This window comes from Rissa tridactyla, chromosome 8 (assembly GCF_028500815.1).
Source record: "Rissa tridactyla isolate bRisTri1 chromosome 8, bRisTri1.patW.cur.20221130, whole genome shotgun sequence".
NCBI classification, from domain to species: domain Eukaryota; kingdom Metazoa; phylum Chordata; class Aves; order Charadriiformes; family Laridae; genus Rissa; species Rissa tridactyla.
Genome location: NC_071473.1, coordinates 23861345 through 23883359, shown reverse-complemented (window position 1 = coordinate 23883359; position 22015 = coordinate 23861345). Strand labels below are relative to the sequence as shown.

The following is a 22015-nucleotide window of genomic DNA, read 5'->3' as shown; positions in this document are numbered from 1 at the left end:
CACTGCAGATGTTATTTCTTAGGACAGGGTCTCCCCCCGCCACGGCTCAGGGCACTGGGTGCACTTGACCCCTCCCCCGTTAATAAACCGTTAATAAACCTATCAGAGAAGCCCAAATCCGTGAGGTTTATTTTGTGGCTCCCTCCCTCGTGTCCCAAAAGTTGCCAGATAAAGACAAAGATCTCGACAGTTAGTGTTTCTGAAAAAAAATCTTGAGCTGTTGTGGGTCTTGATGAAATCTTACAGAGCAAGATCTGGGCTGGGGGGGCGACTGGTTGTGTCACACCAGCCCATCCCAAAATGGCTCTTCCCAAAAGCCCTCTGGAGATCCAGCCTGGTGCTAGCGCAACACGGACACAGATTGTGGTAGGTTTGGGGGAAAAGCTCTGTACGGCCCTTGGTGGGTGCGAAGCACTGGCAGGACGAGGCCAGACACCAGACAGCGCCAGGCTCCAGGCTCCTGCCAGCGCTGGGCCAGCTCCAGCCCCACTGAGGGCACTCAGCACCATCCCCAGCTCACCCAGGACCAGGTCTCACCAGGTTTCTCCTACAGACGGGGACCTGCCCGGAGGCTCCAGCCTGGCTGGGGGTATTTAGAAAGGAGGAAACCTGCTGTGAGAGCCACTGGCAGGGCCAGGAGGCACATCCAACGCCAGCCGGAGGAGCCGCTGGAGGAGTCATCCACAACCCGAGTTCTCAAGGGCTTCAGCGTCCGCTGCCACTGAGTCAGGATGGCGTCTCTGGCCCCGCTCCACTTCCCCCGTCCCACCAGCCGGTACTGGTAGGGGGTACAGGGGCCAAAGAAGATGGCCAGGGCCAGCCGGGGGTCCGTCAGGAGCAGCCTCAGCACATTGGGCTTTATGCCAGCGCACAAAGCAATTTCATCGACGTAGCTGATGAAACTAATCTTCAAGTTCTCCCTCTCGGATGGATTCCTGCAATGGGATGTAAAAGAGACGAAATAGCATCATCCCATCTTGGTTCCCAGCTCCACGTAAAGCAGAAGTTCTGGGCGCAGACGTTGGTTGAGCCCCAATCTCCATGGCTGAGCTCCCTCAGCCCCAAATAAACCTAAAGGCACCAAAAGACCCTCGGTGGGGTTGGTCCCAGCAGTTTCCTGGGACAGGGAATAGGCAGAAGCTTCTTTTGTCTCTGCAACCCAGTTGTGGCCTCAAAAATTATTCTAGCATTATACCGCCATCATTGTAATGCTACAAATACCCACGCTGTGTCCTTCCCCGAGGTTCACGGGTGTGGATTTGGCCAATTTTGAGAGGGAGAGGGGTGGACATTCACAAATAAGACTGCCAAGGGGACTGGGAAAAACTGGGAGATGCAGAAAGCTTCCCATGCTGGGAGGGACCTCTAGGGTTTTTCCACTTGAGGCCTCATCTTCCTCACAGGAGGGAGGACTTGTGCTGAATCTGCTTCTGCAAATTCAGGACAGCCTCGAGTTTAGCTCCGTTTCACCTCAGACTCCTATATTTCTGTGTAACAGCATCATGTCTACAATCGCCGGGGTTCCTGGTAACAATCCCCATGGCTCTGTTTTGTCCCACATTTTCACCAGTGTCCTATAAGCCAGCTCCGCCTTGCTGGCAGACCTAACCCAGCTTGCACCCCACCTGGCCATAGGTCCCCTCCTTCATCCCAAGGCAGTACATCCACCATCACCTGTCCCACAGCCTTGAGGACACGTCTCCACCTCCTGTAAAATCCCAGTGCCGACAAGGCAGGAAGTTAGCTCCCACATACCCAAAAGACAAATTACAGCCTTGACTTGACCTGTCAAAAACTGCCACCAAACGGTCCCCCACCTGCATCGCCTGGCTCCAGTGGAGATTCTAGATGGGGCTTGGCCCTGACCCCAGCGCTCCTCGCTGCCTGGATTTGGGAGGCAGAAGCCACGAGATGGCACCCTTAGTCTGGAGGAAACCAAACCTCCACCTTGACATGCTGGGAATAAGGACATGGCTTGAAGGCCTGGTCGAGGGGACCTGCAGGTCCTGGATTTTGCCATAAACTGCCTCCAGAGCCTTTTGCCCTTGGTGTCTTGGTCCGTCATCGATAAAGGAGCCACAACAGCATTTCCCCACCTTGCTATGGGTGGCAAAGGAGTAAATGCATCCAAGAAGAATTGGCTGTCCTAGGTGGGTCCCTCCCACGACCACCATAGGGTCCCCCTTTCCCTGGGGTTATCCTGGCACACGGCACCCATCACACCCCCAGCACAGGAGCATCACACACCTTTTGACCGGCGGCTTCTTCTTCAAAACATCAGCCATCATCCTGCTGGTGGGAGGGAGCTTGTTCCATCCTGAGAAGAACAGAGAAACCAGAGACCTCCAGCAGCACCTCAAGCTGAAAAGTTCACCCTCTTCCCATGCTGCCAGCCCCTTTACCAAGAGTGTTTGTGCTTGATGTTTACAGCAGTGTGCATGGAGCAGCAGGGATATGAGGATGCAGCTGGGGAGCAGAGGCTACAGTGCTAACTAATGCCAGTGGCCACCATGGGCACGGTGGCAGGAGCTGAAATATGCCCTGGGTTCTGTGGACAGCAAGTCAGGCTGCTCGAAACCTCCCACCCCAGCAGATCCCCCCATCCCTGCATCACGTCTCCCACCTGCAAAGATCCCCGTCACCCAGCGAGCCTGCATTTCTGTTCCCACCATCAGAGAGCCGGTGAGTTGGACTAAGCCAATGATGGCCAGCGTTGGCTTTTCCAGCTGGGGAGGGAAGATGCTTTTATAGAGGGAGCGGTTATCATCGAAGAGGCTGCGAACCGACTCTTCAAGGAAGGGAAACGAGAAGATGTAGCCCGTGGCGAAGAGCACCACGTCGATGTTTTCTTCAATTGTCCCGTCTTCAAAAACAGCAGAGTTTTCGGTGAACTCCTTCACATTTGGCTTCAACACAATGGTCCCAGAGAGGAGACAAAACGGCAGCTCTTCATTGATAATTACTTTAAAGTATGAGCTTGCAGGTGAAAAAGAGGACAGCAATGTTAGCATCCGGGAGAAACCCAAAACATCTTCCATGGCCGGAGTTCCCCTCCAATGCTTTTCTATTCCACAAATAACCCCTGAAATTAAAAAGCAAGCATTTCATGCCATTAAACCCCCCCGATCGACCAACAAAATAGTCAGAAAAAACACCTTTTGGTGGAAGCCAAGCCATAGTTTTCATGGTTAAACCATGAATTGAACTTCCGAAATCTGATCCTCCTTGTGAGGGCTGACGGGAGAAGCCAGTCGAGAAAGTGGTTGAAGCGGGTGGTGCTGACCATATCGAAGGGAAAGCCGTGGTCCGAGACCCGGCTGAACACCCATGTGCTGCTCCTGGTGCTGAGGAACACCTGGGGGAGAAGGCAGGTCTCAGCTTCCTGCCATCTCTTTGCCTTTTTTGCCCGGAATGGCAAATCCCATCTCCTGCACTTGGGAGCTCAGGGAGTTATCCCGAGGGAAGGAGATGGCATCAGGATGAACCAAACAGCTCATGGTAGCTTCTGCAAAGTTCCCACAGCTGCTGATGGCCACTCCTCAAGTGACCCAAACTCTCCAGGACTTGCAGAGCTTCTTCAGTTGCCGTCAATTTGAAGTGCTATTAATTGAGAAACCCGGCGGGCAAAGCTGCCTGCGCATACCCCGAGCCACTGGCTCTCCTGGTCCCTGGCTGGGCTCGGCACAGCCATGGATCTGTACCTTCGCAGCCACATGGCTCAGCTCCACGGAGAGGTCGCCGCCGGTGTTGCCAATGCCAACCACGAGGACCCGCTTTCCCCGGAAAGCCTCCACGTCTTTGTATTCCCGGCTGTGGAGGTACTGGCCTTTGAAGCGAGTGTCAATGCCTAGGTAGAGAGCAAGGAGCATCTCCTACTGCCAGCTCCAATTTCTTACCCCAGCCTCGTGCCCAGACCCCCTGCAGCCCCCGACTCCCCACCTCCCACCTCTGCTTGCAGCTGAGAAGCCCGTTGGAGGTCTTGGCTCCCTGGGTGATGCCACCTTCCTGCACCTCCTCGGCTCGGTCCTGCTTTGCAAATTCTCATGCAAGAGCCCGGCTGCATCTTTATGAGGTATTTTTCCCATTCGCAGGAATGCCCTTCATCATTCCCATAGGGAGAGGGTCCCACCTGTCCCAGTGGGAGGGCTTTGTGGAGCAGAGGAAAATGCAGCCGAGGGACCCATGGGTGCTGGGTGAAACCCAGCAGCCCCAGCCCACCCCGCTGCTGAGGCAGGGCTTACCTGGGAAAGAAGCCAATGGTAAGTAGGGCTCCTGGTAATGGCCGGTGCAAACCATGACGGCATCGAAGATGTGCGACTCTCGGACGCCGTCGGTCTCGGTGACCACCTCCCACTGGCCCGAGGTGGCGAAATCTGGGCGCCTCCTCACGCTGAGAGCTGTCGTCTTGCAACAAAGCCCAACAAAACAGCAGCTGGGGACTGCACCACGTTTTGGAGAGGACCTGCCTGCCAAGGGCTGCTGGGGGCAGGCTGGGTCCCTGGGGAGCTGCATGTCACCTCTGAAGCTGTTAAATCCCACCCTGCACCTTTCCCCTGGTGATGGCATTGAGGCGTCAACACCAGGCAGCCCATCTTTAAGCAGCCTAATTAAAAACATGGAGCCAAAAAGGCTGCACTCAGGATGCGAAAGGCACTTGTCCTTGCGGGATCGCACCTGGTATTGTCCCATCCCACCTGGGTGACGCCCTGGTATCTGCAGCCACTGATGGCTCTCCTCCCCATAGTGTTTGGGGTCCCCGCTCACCTTGAAGCGTATGTGCCGCAGGAGGTTGAAGTGCCGGGCGTACATCCGAAAGTACTCCAGGAGGAGGCCATGTGGTAGGTAATTGGGAAAATCCTCTGGGCAGGGGAAGTCGCTGAAGCAGGACATCTCCTTGGAGGTGTTGGTGATGACCGAGCGGTAGACGCTGACCCTCCCACTGTCCATGGAGTCCTGTGTGAAGCCAGCAGTGCTGTTTGCAGGTGCGCAGGGAAGGACTTTCTCCCCCCACAGTATTTGAGTATTTTTCCTCTTTGCATTCGGGTACAAGGAATAAACCAGGACTAGCACCTGCTGACCATGGCTTCTGTTCCCTCCATCTCCTCCTTTACCTTGGAGTCAGGGGGAGCCCTGTGCCCGGGACAGGGATGGTCCTTGAGGGCATGGCCACCCTTTCCTCTGTGCTGCAGGCAAAGGGCATCCAAGGGAGGGGGCAAACCCAGGGACAATCCTCCCACTGACCGTGTAGCGCCAGATCCCCCCGATGTCCTCGCTCCTCTCAAAGCAGGTAGGCTCCAGCCCCTCGTCCAGGCAGCACTTGATGGACACCAACCCGCCGACCCCGGCCCCGATAACAGCCACGCGCTGCACCATGCTGTCCCACAGCAGGCAACGGGCCGGCGTGTGAGCAACTGGAAATAAAACAGCCCAGGAATTAGCAGAAACACCAATCCCTTTTTCCCATCCCCAGCAAAACACCCCTGCTCTTCTCTGGCTGCAGGTGTCTACATAGGAAAACTGTCCTTGCAGAAAGCCATCCTGACTGGAGCGTTATGGATGGACACTGCTCATTACCCTTCCCGCTGTGTTAATCCCACATGGAATGCCCAGTGATTCCCCTCCTGCAGGCATGGCAAAAGGAGGCACTCTTAAACCTCGCTGCGCTGCTGCTTCTATTTTTTCCCTTTTCTGGCCCAAACCAGGGTGTGCAAAGAAGGGGAAGGGGCTCGCAGCTCTATCTGCTTCTGCCTGCACAAAGTGAGCCCCCTGAAACCTTTTCAAGAAACAATTTCAGCTAAGCTGGCTCGTTTTCACACTTTCCTTTTTAATTTCCCATTAAAGGGCATTCTCTCGAAAACAAAAAGGGTTTTTTTGGTTTTTTTTAAAAAAAAAAAAAGGGATGCCTGACTGAGCAGGGGCACGGCACAGCGATTCAGAAGTTAGACAGCACCGTGAAAGTGCAGCTGGGATTACAGAATATACAAAAGGTAAGAAACCCAGGAAACGCAGGGTATAAATGAGAGGAACTTGAAGGCTCAGGGTGTGTAAACTGAGCTGCACCGAGCTTCACTGGAAAGCCAGAAAAAAAAAAAAAAAAAAAAAGGAAAAAATGAACCCACGTGAACTTTGATTAGATAACAAACACTCCTACCGCAGAGTCTGAAGAAAGAGTCATTTATAACTTTTTTTTCTACCCATTTTTGTGTCCAAAAAATATGTTAGCATAAACAGGAATGGGAGGAAACTGCAGAAAGCCAGGGAAAAATGAGGGAGGAGCAAAACCCCCCCCTCTGCATCTGAAAGCCCAGCCTGAGCCGCTCCTGGATCTGCAGGAACAGGACAGGACATACCGACACTCACCCGCCCCCCGGTTTCCGGAGCCTCCCTTGGCTTTGGGAAAGGGTAAGCAACGTGCCCGGGGTGCTAAAGTCACCCTGCTTTTTTCCAGCGTTGCCTACAGATGGCTTCACTCCGGAGGGTCCCTGTGATACCCCCTCTCCCCCTGCCAGCAGCGAGGCGAAGCTGGGGGCAAATGCCAAAACCCCCGAAAGCCGGCTGCTCGCTTTTAAAGTCTGCAAAAACCCAGCTGGAGAGAAGAGAGGAGCAAACCTTGGCCCGGGGCAAGCGCTGTGCCTTCGCTGCTCAGGCTTCGGCCGAACTTTGCTTCGAGTTTCTCTTGCCACAGATTTTAAGGAAAGGCTGAAGTCCGGGCTGCTCGCCGCAGCTCTTGCACCAGCGACCTTTACACCCGTGCTCCCCTGCTCTGCTTTGTTTAAATGCCCTGGCAGAAAGTTCTCCACCTCCCCGCGGCGGTGCTGGGTGGAAATCCGGACCGAAATCCCAAGGGGGTTTCCCACGCTGCAGCTCACCACTGCCCCGGCCCCAGCTTAGAGTTGTCCTGATCCGTCCCCCCGTGCGCTGCCTGCTCTGGGTGGGCGCTCACTTGGCATCCCTGGGAAATCAGTAAAACACGCTCCCTTTGCCTGCATGCCAGCAGACGGCACGGAGAGGGGACACGGTGCATGGGGAAGCCTAATTTTTGGTGGTCAATGGAAGCCCTCAGCAGCCCTGGGCTTGTGGGATGCCCACGGCGCCTGCTGGCACAGCCCCAGCCCGGGCACAGGACCGCACAAGGAGACGACGAGGCAGCAGCCTGCAGCACGCTCCCGCCACGGCCAAGGAAAAATTTATTGATGGAAAGTCCATCCACACACAAAGCAAAGCCCCGGGATCACCCGATGGTGGGGAGCGCAGGGAAGCAGGGCCAGGATTATGCAGCCCCAGGGGGCACCAGCCCCGGTCTCAGTGGTGACAAACAACCGCAGCCAGGGTCCCATCCCTGGAGAGATGCACCAATTCAACCCAAACTGGGATTTTTGCCTCTTAGGGCTTAAGGTCAGAAGAAGGGAGAGCCCGACCTGCGTACTCAGCCCAGATAACCCCTTGCTGGACTGAAGACCCCAGTTCCCAGCTGATTTAGGAGAGGACTGGTGCCCTGTGCTCCTTTCTGGCTGTGATGCCCAAAGACATTTTTTGCTGGTCTGGCCCCTGGTGGCTCCTGGCCAGCATGGTTTGGGCATGGCCAGTCCCTGCAGCCCTCCTCTGCTCATGGCAGGGGAGCAGCAGAGGAGCAATAAATGATGGGGGGAGGCTGCCATCCCCGGCTAACCAGGTCTGCAAAGCTGTGCTCGGGGAGCGAGCTGGAGCAGAGAGAGGTTTGTGCTGCTGGTTAAAGTTTTAAATTCATTGCAATCTGATGAAATCCCTTTCCCCCGTCCCGCGGCACCCTGTGGAACTGTGTGACCTGAGATAAGGACAAGGAAAAAAAACCCTAACAGGCTTCAAAATCTACTGGAAACCAAAAACCAAAGCAGCCAGGAGCAGGAGGAACCCCATCACAGTCAGGAGAGAAGGGCAGGGGCTGGAGAAGCCGTCAGGGACTCGCATTCTCATGGGCGTCAGGGTCCAGTCCCACTGGGTGAGGACGGCCTGGTGTGCCCCCTCCCAGCCCCCAGGACCCCCCAGTCAGTAACTCGTAGGGAGTGCAGGGGCCAAAGAAAATGCTGAGGGCCGGCCGGGGGTCTCTGCAGAGCAGCCCCAACAGGCTGGGCTTGGCGCCATGAAGGAGGCGAGCTTGTCCATGCAGACCAGGCAACCAGTTTTGAGGACTTCATCAAAGGACAGACGGAACCTTAACGAATTGAAGAAGAAAAAGAGGTGGGGGGAGGACTGGTGTCAACAGGGATGAGGCGAACTGGAGGTCAGATGCTCTGCATCTGCATTGTGACTGCATCCAAATGCAACTGGGTTCCTCTTAGGAGAGGACTGGGGTACATGCAGTGGGAACCTGGGTCTGTCTTGGCCCAAATCCTGCCTGTGACACGGCACGTGTAAAGCGATGCTGGCTCTGGTACACATCTCTCACGTGCATCCGTCGGTCTTTCACTTCATCACCCACAACTTGCATCTTCCCCCCCCGCCCCCTCCACCTTAGTGGGCCTTTTCTAAAAGACTTTGTCAAACCACTGGTGGTTTTTTTTAAAAAAAACTATTTTTCCCTTTGCTCTCTGCAGAAGTCATGTGCAGCGTGAGAAAGGCAGCAACCTCTAGTTTCCCCTCACATTCATTTCCACCAAATATTGCAAAAATGCCTGGCGAATTGGAAAATTGCGCCCAGTTCACTTTGTCTGCAGAATTCATGGCTTCACGTCCCATCTTCAGTGGGCTGAAAAAAGCCATGGCTGTTCAGCTTTGTATTGCACCGCAATTTTTCTGCGCAATTCTGCATTTCCCTCTTTTATACCTTTTCTGCTATAGCCATCTAGGGGGACCAGGGATTAATATATCGCCCAGTTTCCTTGATTTATCTCATTCGTTTCCTAATAATTCTTAGCCCCTGATTCGACCCTTTGCCTGCCCATGAACTATGCGCCGATGTGCTGAGACACTGATTCACAGTGATGCGGATCCCTGTGCTGAGAGGTGAGACAATTTGTATGTACACCTTGGGTTTTCTCCCCCCACCCCGCCCCCAACCCTGCTGAATTACTTTGCATTTATTACCATTAATTTCTCTGCCATTTTATCTCTCAAGTCCCTGGGGACTCTGTCACGCTTCCCCAGCTCCCAAGCAAGCTTTAGTCTCAACTACCCTGAATTAATTTGTTCCTGTCATCAACAGGCAAAACATCAGCATCGAATCAAAGGTGACGTTGGCTCAGCGCAAGAAAATAAAGGGGTGGCTGGATCTGGGCATCCCCCCCGACCTCGCTGCCTCCGCTGTACGTGCAGAGAGCAGCCACAGATTGTCAGCCCGTGTGTTGCAGCCCCCCTGCCCCGAATTCCAGGGGCTTTTCAATCCACTGAAAAAAAAACTTTGGGGCTCTGGGGAATGGCTTACCATCGCACTTAGTTTTTCTTCTTCTCATTGACTTCCTTCTCCGTGACAGACTGAGGAGGCAACCGGCACAAGCCTAGAAGAGAGAAGAAAGCGTCCTGCAGAGTTTAACTCCTGGGGGGGGAGACACTTGAGAACTCATTCAGTGATGCAAAACGTGGGAAGCCCTTCTCCAGGAGGGCAGGAAAACCTCATTGCTTGGATTTAGCTTGGTGGCGGCAATTCCGCCAGAGACCAGCCCTCTGCTGCGGTACAAATTCACCTGCACTTTTTCCTGCTCTTACAAATTTGTGCTGTCAGGGCACAGGCAGATGATGAGGGGTGAGATGGGGTGTGCAAGCCCCAGAGAGGATCATCCCAAAGGGAAACCCGGGAGTTCCCCCACCTCTGTGGAAGAGCCTTGATGCAGCACTCCACACCAGCCCAGTTTTTATTTAAAAAAAAACAAAAACAAACCCAAAGCAACAACAAAAAACACAAGTAGATTTCTTTCCTCACCCCAATAGTTACAGATAATTTATCTTGTGGGGCAACAGGACTCTTGTACTCTGGTAGTCATGGTGGACAAACCACCCTGTCCCCTAAAGACCAGTGAATTCTGCCAGGTTGGATCCACCACCATATTTTAAAGACGACTTTTATCTGCGCATCCAGGTTTACATATCCATCTCTGCGCTCTGACTTCTAAAATATTTGAGAGAGAAAATAGTGTCTTGAATAAACTAGTTCAAGATGGTGGTTTGGAGGCTCAGGTGCACGAGCACACATCAGCTGAGTCACAGTAAGTCTCAGCTTGCAGCAGGTGGGGTACAAAGCATTAGCTTAAAAGCATCAGCTTAATGGGGAAAAAAAAAGTGATTTAAGGTAGATGTCATGAACTTGCACGTAGTTTGGACCAATCACGTGCTCATGTTGCTGTAGCTCAGCTGAAGTGAAATAACTTGGGAAGTCGGAGCCCTAGAAATGCTCACTTGTCCACTTTGAAGTGAGCTTTGGGGTCCCCAAGGACTGAAATCCCTCTTGGGGCATGGAGAGGACAAGACATGCCCAGTTTGAACTGTTTTGGTACATGGGAGAGCTCACGGTAGCTCTCCTCCCTTTGAAGACATGGGTCACGCGGCGTGCTTGCATCTCCGTCACAGGCATGATGGCTCCGAATGGCTTGATCAGCCCAAGGACGGCCAGGGTGGGCCTCTGCAGGTGGGTTGGGAACATGTATTTGTAGAGGGACGTGTGCTTGTTTTCCACTTTGACAACTGCTTCTTCTAGGAACAGGAAGGAGATGTTGTAGCCCGTGCAGAAGACGATTATATCGATGGATTCCTCCTCAGGGCAATTGTGGAAGACAACCGAGTTGTCCTTGAACTCCTTCACGCCTGGCTTTATGGTGATCCTCCCTGTCAGGATGTAGCTTGGAAGGTCATTGTTCAGCACGGGCTCGTGCACCAAGCAGCTGTGGAGAGTCGAGGGGCTCTGAGCGTTGGAGACCGCGAACAAGCCCAGCTGGTGCCCCTGCTCCTCCTCCCCAGGATCTCCAGCCCCATGACCTGCTGGTGTCATTTGCTCCAAACAGCCCTACCTCCTCCCTCTCTCAACACTGACATATCGCTGTCCCACAGCCTGTGCGACTGGTGGGCATCTCCTGCCTTCTTCCTCCATTTGCTCAATTACTCTTTAAACCATCTCTTTTCAGAGCTGATCCATGCTTTAAGCCTCCCCCCCTCCTCTTTTCCCAGGAAGCCTCATGAGGAAAAATCCTCTGATCCTTTCCAGGCTTTTCCAGCATGCTCCATCTCGCACCACCTGAGGGAGCTACAGGTTATCTTCTCCCACCGGGCTACAAACTCCCCGCTGGAGATGACCCCATTCTGGGTGCTGTTTGCTGCATTGATTGGTGTTGGTTGCTGGAGATCTCCCCCCTGCCCGCAGCACAAGCCCTGTGACACCGCACGGGATGGGAGCCACCAAGGAGTACCTCTTCTCTGGTTGGAGGCCATAGTTTTCATGCTTGAACCACTGGTTCACCCTGTAGTTAATTAACCCCCGTGAAAGGGGTCCAGGGAGGCCGTTTCTGATCAAGCTTATAAGGCGAGTGTTGAAAACCATGTCCCATGGATAACTGTGGTCAAACACGTGGCTGAGCACTCAGGGGCCTTGGCCAGTGCAAACTGTCACCTGGGAGAGAGCAGGGAATCAACGAGTTGTGCGATGAATTTGATGCTTTGCCTTTATACAGTAACCCCAGAGGCACGCGGTGCAGACATCTACACAATGAAAAAGCAGCAGCAGCACCTTTAAGATCTCCTGGCAGCTGGAGATGGAGGTGGAAGAGGAGAGAAGAGAACAACTAGCTTTCTTTCAGGGTAGGTTTTTGACCAAGAAACACACGTTCAGAAACACTGTTTGTACCCCACGCAGGGTGATCACTGGAGTAGGGTCAGTTTAGATGAGACATTAGGAAGAAGTTCTTTACACTGAGGGTGGTGAGACACTGGCCCAGGTTGCCCAGAGAGATGGTGGAGGCCCCATCCCTGGAGACATTCAAGGCCAGGCTTGATGAGGCTCTGAGCAACCTGATCTAGTTGAAGATGTCCCTGCACATTGCAGGGGGGTTGGACTAGATGGCCTTTAGAGGTCCCTCCCAACCCAACACAGTCTATCATTCTATGATCCCAGCTTGCTCTCCCTATGGTGATGGCAAACCGAGCTATTGCCCCCAGCATCACCCTCTCAGCACCCCTGGGGTGGCTGGGTGGTGGTACCTTCATGGCTACATGGCTGGCCTCCACCGCGATGTCCACTCCCGAGTTGCCCATGCTGACTACAAGGACATGCTTCCCCTGAAACATGTCGGGAAGCTTGTACTGCCGGCTGTGGAAGTACTGGCCTTGAAACTTCTCAATGCCTTGGGGAAAAAAGAAACAAAACTTTTAATTACTTGAGCATTTGTGGGGGCTTTTTTGGGAGAATTGGCATAGAAACAATCCAGATATCAAGAGCAAGGAAGTGCAATCAGTGGCCACTAGGGACTTGGGGAGGTCCAGCCCTCCATCCCACGCACACAGATTTGGTGTTTCCTCTCCAAAATGGGGTTTCAGACGTGCTTGCATGGCAGTGAGCAGGGACACATGTGCTGGGTGGGACTTGGATGATGGTTACGTGCAAGAGCTGCGCTGGTACAGTCTGAGGATTCAGCCTCTACAAGATGGGGATGCGGAGGTTCAGAAAAGCCTGCAGACCTCCTGTCCTACAAGCAGCTTCAGAAGCCCTTGATAACGCTGATGACAAGGCAATCCTCTCTATGCTGAGAACTGGGGAGACTCATCACAGCTGTGATGAATACATCCCTCTCAAAGATGACGGAGCTTCAGTGAGAGGACCTTGTCTCCTCCCACATACTGTGCGGGCAGCTTCTCTGAGGTTAAACCATCCTACCTGGGAAGTTTGCTCTGCAAAAACAAGGCTGCTGAAGCAGGAGGAGCTATTGCTGTTCACACCAGGAGGTTTGAAAATCAGAAGCAAGAAAAGGAAGGAAGCATTTTCCCTGAGGAGCCACTAATCCTTCTTCTCCCCCCAGCCCCTGGAAGCAGGTAACTGCAGGCAGCCTCGTACCGTACCAGGAAAACGGTGCAGGGGGAGGGACGGCTCGGAGAAATTGCCGCTGCAAACCCTAACGGCATCGAAGACGTGCGATGTCTGCTTCCCATCTGCCTCTGTAACCACATCCCACTGGCCCATGGTGGCAAAGCCGGGGCGTTTTCGGATGCTGACAACAGTGGTCTGAAACATGGGAGCCAAGCGGAGTGACCGGCGGTGCCCGGCACGCACAGGAAGCAGGGCAGTGCCAGGGTGCCCATCACTCACCCCAAACCTGGTGTGGTCCCAGAGGCCGAAGTGCTCGACATAGTGCTGGAGGTAGTCCAGGAGCTGGGCGTTGGGCAGGAACACCAGGAAATCCTCAGGGTAGGGGAAGTCAGAGAACACCGACATCTCCTTTGAGGTGTTGCTGATGACTGAGGGGTAGAGGCTTGGCCTGCCAGCCTCCATGTGCTCCTGGCATCACAGGGTACATCAGCCCTGCACCCCAGGGTGGGGACTGTCCCCCGCCGCTCCCCTTCCCCTGGTCTCAGGGAGCGCATCTGGGAGAGCTCAGCATCCAGCAAGTTCTTGCGTCCCTTCCCCAACCCACCAGTTTGACCCACTCCCCATCCTGCAAAGCCGCAGCTCCCACGGGAAGGGGAGACGGGCACCGCCAGCTCACCGTGTAGCGCCGGAGCACCCCCGATGTCCCGGCTCTGCTTGAAGCAGGTGGGCTTCAGCCCTTCATCCAGGCAGCACTTGGTGGTGGTCAGCCCACTGACGCCCGTACCCACCACCACCACTCTCATCCCTGCCGTCTCCGCCGGGGACCTGGGCTGTGAACGGGACTTAACCTGGGAGAAACCCCACAGACGGTCACCACAGTCTCAGGGAGCAGCTGCCGGCACATCCTCTATAGGGGATTTGTCTGTATGCCACCCCCAAACCTTGCATTCCCTTTACCAGCATTCTGGGCTCTTAATTTGCAAGTTAGATTAAATTACTGTAAATATTAATTTTCTCTATTTTTTTTTTTTAATTAAATTAAATCCATCCACTTTCACAGCGTGCTCGCCAGGCTGCTTTCAAAAACCCTGCAGTTGCCCTGGAAACTCGCTTTGAAAGCAGGGAGTTAAGCCACACATCGCTGACAGTTTTTATTTACAAGATGTGTTTAAACTATCCCTCCTTATCAGTCTTGCAAATAGTTGTATTTTGCCTTTGGAGATCTGCCCCTAGCTTTCTTTGAAAGGAAAGCAAGACACTCACTGGGACTATTCAGCCTCTGCCTTGCTGACTGGGTCCCGTCCCCTGTCCCTGGGGAAGATGACATGGCCACCGACGCCGATGGAGCGGTTGCAGGTATAGCACACCTCAGCTTTAGGGATGCTTTTGCGTCTGTTTGCCAAAGCCGCCCTGCTGGGGAGATCTAGCCTGGACAGACAGACTTGCAGGGCTGCAAACGGCTCGGCCCCAGGGCTCAAAATGCAGCAGCCCCCGGGTAAATATCCAGCTCTATGAAGACCCGAACCCTTCTAGATACTGCTGGGTGGTGAAATAAGGGATGGTGGCTACATGCCATCACTTGGGCTGGACATTGCTGGAGCAGGGGCCATGACACAGGTGCCCCGGGGGGCTGTTGCCACCCTGGTTTCACCCCAGCGCCGGTGGGAACCACCCTGCCCAGCTGAGTTATTCACCCGGCGTAGCGGGACGGCACCACGGCTGGGTGGCACCAGCCCCTCTATCCCAAGAAGCGCTTTCAGCTTCCACCAGATGCAGGGGATGGTGTATTCACCAGGAAAAAAAAAAAAAAAAACCAAACAAAAAGGAGTCTTCAGTAGAAAAATGGGGTCGGGCACAGTTTTTTCTATAAAACACCAAATTCCCCCTGAACAATTTCAACTTTCAGTAGGAAGGCAGCACCTAATGAATACCCTGCTTTCCAAGGCTGGAATGAAAATTGGACTTTTTCCTTTTTAAAGGAAGAAAGCGCCAGCATAAGCTGCTCATTGTTTCACTGTTTTGGGTGAGTGGTTTTTGTTTTGGTTTGGTTTGGGTTTTTTTGCATGGTGGGAGTTAACTTATATCACAAATACCTCCCACCTACGGATGCTATTTAATTCCCTACCTTTTTCAGAGAAGCCAGAAATAACATCCAGGAGACACTGTCTCAGCTACCCCGTGCCTGCTTCTGCCACAGCTTCCACCTTGTCCCTGCAAGTATTCTCAAGCCATGGGGTGCTTGCGTGGGGCAGGGGAGGGATGGAAAGGCTTCGTAGCCCCCTCCAGAGACATGGACCTCCCAGCCTCGGCCGCCCGTGCTCCGTCTCGCCGTCGCTGTGGGGAGAGTCCCTCCTGCTCCGGATTTATAGGCGAGACTCGGCGCTTTGGCAGAGGCAGGAGAGGATGCGCGGCTTCCCAGACCCCCCTACCCACCCCCCCCAAAACCCAGCACGGCCACGCCACTCCCAGGGCGGTTGCACAACCCAAGTTTGCAATGGGAGGAGAGGCTGGAGTCACTGGCTGCCATGCAGAGCGAGCTGGACGGTCCAGGTGATGGTCCCCTAAAGGAGAGATGGAGTGGGATGGGATAAGACCAGAGCGGTCCAGACGTGTCCCCTGCAAAGAGGGCTCTGTGTGTGGGTGGGTAGGAGGGTGGCTTCAGCTGTGGGATGTTTTCACTTGCTTCTTGGCCGCCTACCAAAAGGGAGCCAAAGCGGCCGACAGGCAGCAGGGTTTCAGCAGGACTTTGGACCCAGGGCACCTTCCCAAAAAAAACAAAACCAAAAAAAAAAACCAGAGCTGGTTTTGCGGTCACTGGTCACGGAGACTGGGAGGCTGTCATGCCATCGGCCACACGTGCAGCCACCCGGACTGGTGGCGGGCGGGAGGCTCCCCACGCAAACTGGGAGAGCGTGAAATGGCCACAAACACCAGCACAGCAAGGCCCTAAACATGAAGAAAGTGGAAACGCTAGCTGAAATATCAATGCAGGGCGTAGCACCCATCCAGGTATCTCCCCGGGGTAAGTGATCCCAAATTTGCTCTCAGCTCTTTAAGCTGTTTGAATAACCAAGGGAGGGGGAGCAAAACCCATCCGAGGTCTGCAGACCAGAGGGTGGTAAATAAAACAGCTCCACCCGACAGAGACACCTGCTCAGAGCCTGTGTTCAAAGCTCCAGAGGCGCGAGATGGGCTGGTAGCTGGGACTTGAAACTAGAAGTGGAAATAGGACGCACATTGGTAACGAGGAAGGTAGGCAGCCATAGGAAAAGCCTGCTGAGCTTTGTGGAGGATCCAGGCACTTGAACGAAATATATTCGGTTCGTGGAGGGACAGGACTCACCACCCCAGTGGTGGGGAACTGTCAGGAGCATGGCAGCTTGGGCTGTCACCCATCTGCAGCACCCACGAGGGGACATCAGCCTTTTTGGGCTTCCCCTGCCTCAGGATTTCCCACTGCTTCTGCCCCAATGCCCAGTTCCTGGGTTTGTCCCCATCGAGGTCTGGGACCGGCTGTGCCAGCCGCACTCCGGTACAGCTCTGCAAGCGGCAGCCGAGAAAGACACGCTCGCAGGGGCGCTGGGGTCTGCGAAATCAAATTTCAGATCAAAATTCAGATTTTCCTCTCCCAGGCCTAGTGGGATGCAGTTGCCGAGGTGAATGGGCAACAAGCCTCACGCATCTTTGACGCTGTTGGGGTTTGCACGGGCTGCATCTCACAGCCCTCCCTCCCACCAGAGGCACAAAGCTTTGCACCTGCAAAGACGCTTGCCAGCAGTCAGCTAAAAAACATAGGAAATCCATGAAGACAAATATTTTGTTCTTTATCTGCTCCTGCTTTTCCGCGTTTCCCAGCAGGCATCCAAGTGACTCGCAGTTAGAGGGACACTGTGGCAGCTTCCCAGTGTGTTAGTGCTTTTTGGGAGGGCAGTTCAGCGAAGCTTTCTAAAAGAATAAGTTGTATTTTGGCGCAGATGAGCTACTGGCATGGAAATGGAGCCAGATGCCTTTGCTGCAGCTGCTTATAGCAGTGGCGGCTCTGACTATCCCTGATGAGGAATCTGGTCTGGAGGTGCAGGAGAAGATGTAGCGAGTGGTACCACATGAGTCTAGGTTAGAAACACCTCAAAAGCCCCAGCATCCTGGGATTAAAACTCACACTCCTGTGATCTGCCACAGGGTTGGAAGGGACCTCTGGAGATCATCCAGTCCAAGCCCCTGCCAGAGCAGGGTCACCCAGAGCAGGTGGCACAGGAACGCATCCAGGCGGGGCTGGAATGTCTCCAGAGACGGAGACTCCACCACCTCTCTGGGCAGCCTGTGCCAGGGCTCTGCCACCCTCAAAGGAAAGAAGTTCCTCCTCACGTTGAGATGGAACTTCCTATGGTCAAGTTTGTGCCCGTTACCCCTTGTCCTGTCCCTGGGCACCACTGAGAAGAGACTGGCCCCATCCCCCTGACACCCACCCTTTCAGTGTTTGTAAGTGTTGATAAGATCCCCCTCAGTTGTCTCTTTTCCAGACTGAGAAGACCCAAATCCCTCGGGCCCTTCTTCATGAGAGAGGTGTTCCAGGTCTGCAGTGTACCGCTCCACAAGTACCCCTGGGATGGTCTGGGTCAGGTATGCAGAACAAAGTCTTAGTGGAGATGGACAGTATGATAGCAGGGAGGTAATTACAGTAATTATGCACATGCACACCCATGCCCAGGTGTGGGAAACACACAGGGAAATTCTGGTTGCTTTACTCACCTCTGCTGCTGGCATGACAGGAGAGGGCATCCTGGTCCCTGTGCTCTGCCATCCCCTGCCGGCAGGGACACCTGGGACCCATCTCTCCAGGGACAGTCTGTGCAGAGCAGAGAGGAACAAGCACATCACGAGGGTTTATTACATTCTCAAGGCTAAAAAAAAAACACCTTCATGGCCTGGTGTTCAAGCAGAGCATCCACTGGCAGCCTTGGCTAAGTGCCCCCAAAATTTTTGTCCTTGTGAAGACAGGAGCAGACACAGCCACAGAGGTCCCCGTCCCCCTTTCTGAGTCAGCAGGATCGGCTGTCACCCTGTCGGGAAGGAAAGGGGGGACCCCGCCATCACACACACAAACTGCTGGGGAAAATGGGCTTTCTCTGAGGGATGGGGAGGGCACAAAATTTGGGGAACTATTTTACCACCTTCCCTCTGCCCAGCCCAGGACACCGAGCGGCTGGGTTTATCCACATCCTCACATGCTGGGTCACAAGCCTCCTTAGATACTGGGGATATATCGGTCATGAGGGACCATGGGGAGGGCCAGGAGCAGAAAATAACTGGTGGTGGCTCAGGAGGAGCACTGGGAATGGGGATGCTCATGCACCTGCCCGCCGGTGAGTCCCTTCTCCCCTTGAGGAGCAAAGTTCCCTTGCACTGTGACACAAGCCCGGGCTCTGCAACGGTCCTTTTATCCTTAAAATAGAAGGAAGGAGAAACTTGATGTATCCATTTAGCCTTAATCAGCTGGGAAAGTCACCTTCTCTGCAAAACTCCGGCACCAGTTTTATCATCTCTGTTTTAAATAACACTTTAAGCCAAGGAGGGGCAAATCAATGTACAGACAAGTCTTAGCACAGCCCGCTTTCCTGTTTTCTAGGCTTGTGTCAGCAGCTTTTGGTGTGTGTCACGGTGAAGGGGGACAGGAAGAAGAGAAAAAAGTGGAGTTTCTTGTTAAGCCAGTCTCTAAGCAAAGCAGGGTGCTCACCATCAAGCAGCCGTTGACACCACACACACTCAGGAGCTGACAGGAAGCTCGGGGGCTCATCCGTGAAACACTTAATTTTCCCCTCTCCGGTATTATTGCTGTCCCCCCTTAACTGACGAGAAGTCTTTAATCACCATTTCTTTACTGCACAGAGAGGTGAGGCTGCCCCGATGGTGGCTGTTGCCTCCTACTGCTTCCCACAATGCTGCGGGATATGGCCATCCATGGGTGAAGAGACCCTGCAAGCAGCTGCTGGTGGGAAAATATATTCCCTTTCCCCCCCCCGCCAAATCCAGAGCCTGGATTTTGGCTCTGAAAAAAATTGCTTATGCTTTGGCCCCAATGCCAAAAGGACAATTTCCTGCTTAAAACAACAACGACAAAACTGCCACCCCAAGCATCAGGGGCCATTTTCCTACTGACTTTACTATTTCCAGCACATAGAGGACACTGAAGCACTGCAGCCAGCAGCAGCAAACACTGGCAAGGCACTTTATTTCTTTGTAATTCAATATCTTAAACTCTTCCTGAAACCTCAGAGGAGGCATCACTGTTCAGGAGACCCAGAGGATGTGGAGGAACAGACACGGGCTGTAGCAGGTACGGTGGGAGAGGAATTTGCTTGCTGGGCAAGGAGGTGTCTGCATAGAAGGCACAAGTGCTTTAGTCCGAACATACTTGGCAGAGTTTAGCCTGATTTAGTAATAAGTCACTGTGTTTTCCAAGCGTGTAACCTGCGGAATTTGTCAAGAAGCACCTGCTTGTTAAACCTGTTGCCTCCTATTGCATTAAAGAAGCCGTAAGAGCTGCAGTTTTAAAGTTCTTGGGTTTTGGAGGTTTTAAGATGTACATTAAGAGATTCCCCAGATGATGACTCAGAAATCTTCCCAAGAACAACCCTGATGGACAAATACACCCTCCTTTGCTCACCATACCTTCCTACCAAGACTCAAAGCGGATAAACATGTACAGTCCAAGCTCCGTGGGAGACATACCCAAATAATACGCGGCACTAGGAAGAGCTTCAGACCCTCCTCATTGCTTCTGAGCCAAACCTCAGGGGTTTGGGGTCTCTCTCATTTATTTCACAGGTAATAAAACATAACTACTGAAGAGACCGTCAGAGCAAGCAGGCATTACAGTTAAGGTAACCCGTAAGCAAATAATCATAAGGAAGAACTGCCTGGAAAGCACATGGTTGAGACACGCACACCCCGACCAGAAGGCGCCTTCCCACCACCACCAGGTGAAGTCAGGCATCAGCCTTTGAGTGTTTGCAAAAATTCAGTGGGCGCATTTGACCCCTTTCTGTAAATATTGACGGCACTTCCAGGCCAGGCAGTTTAAATGCTTTCAGTTCCTGCCCTCTCTAGCGGAGGTGTTGCCTATGGCTGACATTCCTGTCCCCCGGCACAGGGATGGAGCAGCACTACTCATTCAGGCAGAGGCATGCTCCTGCACCACCCCAGCCCCCTACCTAGGAGCACTTTTGTGCTTTTACTCCAGAAATTAGGGTTTTTTTTAAAAGGACAAAACCCCCAACACTAAGTAAGGTGCCATTTTTAGACCACTCAGAAGTACCTTGCTGAAGAGCCAGCACAAGCACTGTGGAGCTGCATTAGTTCACATCAGCTGGCAAATCATCTTCCATCTCTGATAGCCTCACCAGAACCCAGGAGACAGGATGGGAAGGGACCTGAGGAACATCCAAGCCATCTTCTCCTCCAAAAGCAGCTCTAACTGACCTTTACCACCTTGTTTCCTTCAGCTGTTTTAAAAACCTCTGGTGATGGAGACTCCAGCACCTCCCACACAACTTCGTGTTTGCTTTTGGAGTGGCTGTCAAGTTTTCTCTTATCTCCATACCAGGGACAAGCTCGTAGCTGACATTTGGAGATAACTGAGGACATTTTTCAGCACCACCCCTCCATCAGTTTAAATGGGAACTTTCCACATTAAATTGATAGAGGATCTCTGACTGGCTCTTGCCTTGGCTTGCTAATTGGTCTGAGAGGCTGCTAAGCACTCCCAGGTGGTCCTGGGGCCTTGAGGTGGCTCAGCACCACTGAAGATTAGCCCCACTGCCTGGTGTTTCCTATTTATATTCTGGAGCTGATTTTGTATGAGGAAATTCTTCTGCAGGGGTCAGAGTATTGGATTATTTCTCTGAGAGCTTCAGCCAGCTGATGAGATCAGGGTTAGGAGAAGTTGGACCACGGTGGCCAAGGCAGCCAGACTGCAAATAAGCAAATGGGCTGATGGTATGAGAGGGTGGGTGGCAGGAGGAGAAACAACAGCACAGAGAGGTGCATCAAGGAGACGTGATGCTGCTGGGGGAGCTTGTGAGCCAAGATCTGCCCCTTTTGTCCCCCCAACTGGAAGGGGAAGGAACATGTTGACCTTGGGAGGTAGAAAGAGGTTGGGACCTCCAGTTTAACCTATCCAACACAGAATGGGAACAGGAGTGGTGACACGTGGAATAACCTGGCAATAGCTGCTCCTAATGAATATCTTGATCTGAATCAGACCTGGGACAGGCAAATCCTAAGACCAGCCACCCCCTACCTGCCTTTTCTAAAGCAATACCTGCTCTCCAGTACTTCCTCCTGGCAGCCCAGTCCTCACCCCTGGTGAAGGACTCCGGTGGTTTTGTTCAGGTTGCAAAATATGTAATCAATTCCACAGTATAACAACAGCAAAACCTTTTTTGTCTGGAAGGATTAGTGTCCAGAGAGTAAATAATGAGTTGGGGTCAGGACTGGAGACAAGACTTCTCTCCTGTCCTGTCTTCCCAGGGATCAACTCCTCTGTTCCCTGTGCTCAGAAATACCTGTAGTGTGGGACCAGGCCATATTTACCTGCTTGTAACACGTCAATGAGAAAACACAACAAATTTCATGATAGACCCTCTGCTCTGGAGGGGTCCACCTTCTCCTTGGCCTCTGGGCAGAGCCCCACCTCCATGTCCAACCCCAAATTCCCTGGACCAAATGCCAAAATGGTCTTCCCTTCGCATCCCTTGGGGGTCTTGTGGAAATATCGGCCTTTGAACATCTCAACATCTGCAAGGAGAAGAGATGGATGGAGCATCCAGGACTCCAGGAGCCTTGAACTGTAATATTCAGCATGACTTTGGGTACAAACTAAAACCCTAAGGTGCTGGGACCCAGACTTGAGTGGTGGTGACATTGCAGGTTGTATATATTTGGCTGGGGAACAGAGGAAAGGTGGGTGAAGCCAGGGCGGAGCTTAGGGGTCCATTCCGTTGCTTGCTTCAGGACCAGTGCATCACAGATTAG

The 22015-nt window shown here is 53.2% G+C and overlaps 1 protein-coding gene and 1 pseudogene across 1 annotated transcript; both read right to left on the bottom strand.

Annotated features, from left to right (window-relative positions):
* Positions 1-100: 100 nt before the first annotated feature.
* Positions 101-6796, bottom strand: LOC128914297 (dimethylaniline monooxygenase [N-oxide-forming] 4-like). Its single transcript, XM_054213102.1, has 9 exons — positions 6610-6796; positions 5242-5411; positions 4765-4953; positions 4242-4404; positions 3702-3847; positions 3156-3355; positions 2624-2976; positions 2248-2317; positions 101-935 (listed from the first exon to the last, which is right to left on the bottom strand). The coding sequence occupies exons 2-9, from the start codon at positions 5371-5373 to the stop codon at positions 548-550; spliced, it is 1641 nt and encodes a 546-aa protein (XP_054069077.1). The 5' UTR covers positions 5374-5411; positions 6610-6796; the 3' UTR covers positions 101-547.
* Positions 6797-7848: 1052 nt separating this feature from the next.
* LOC128914296 (flavin-containing monooxygenase 1-like) lies at positions 7849-15509 on the bottom strand (annotated as a pseudogene).
* Between the last annotated feature and the right edge of the window lie 6506 nt (positions 15510-22015).

Bases quoted from the DNA above. Each gene is read 5' to 3' on its own strand.
- LOC128914297 (XM_054213102.1), bottom strand. From the start codon at position 5,373: ATGGTGCAGCGCGTGGCTGTTATCGGGGCCGGGGTCGGCGGGTTGGTG. The intron at 4,954-5,241 runs GTCAGTGGGAGG...GGCTTCACACAG, and splicing joins GGGGGATCTGGCGCTACACG to GACTCCATGGACAGTGGGAG. The intron at 4,405-4,764 runs GTGAGCGGGGAC...CTTTGTTGCAAG, and splicing joins TGCGGCACATACGCTTCAAG to ACGACAGCTCTCAGCGTGAG.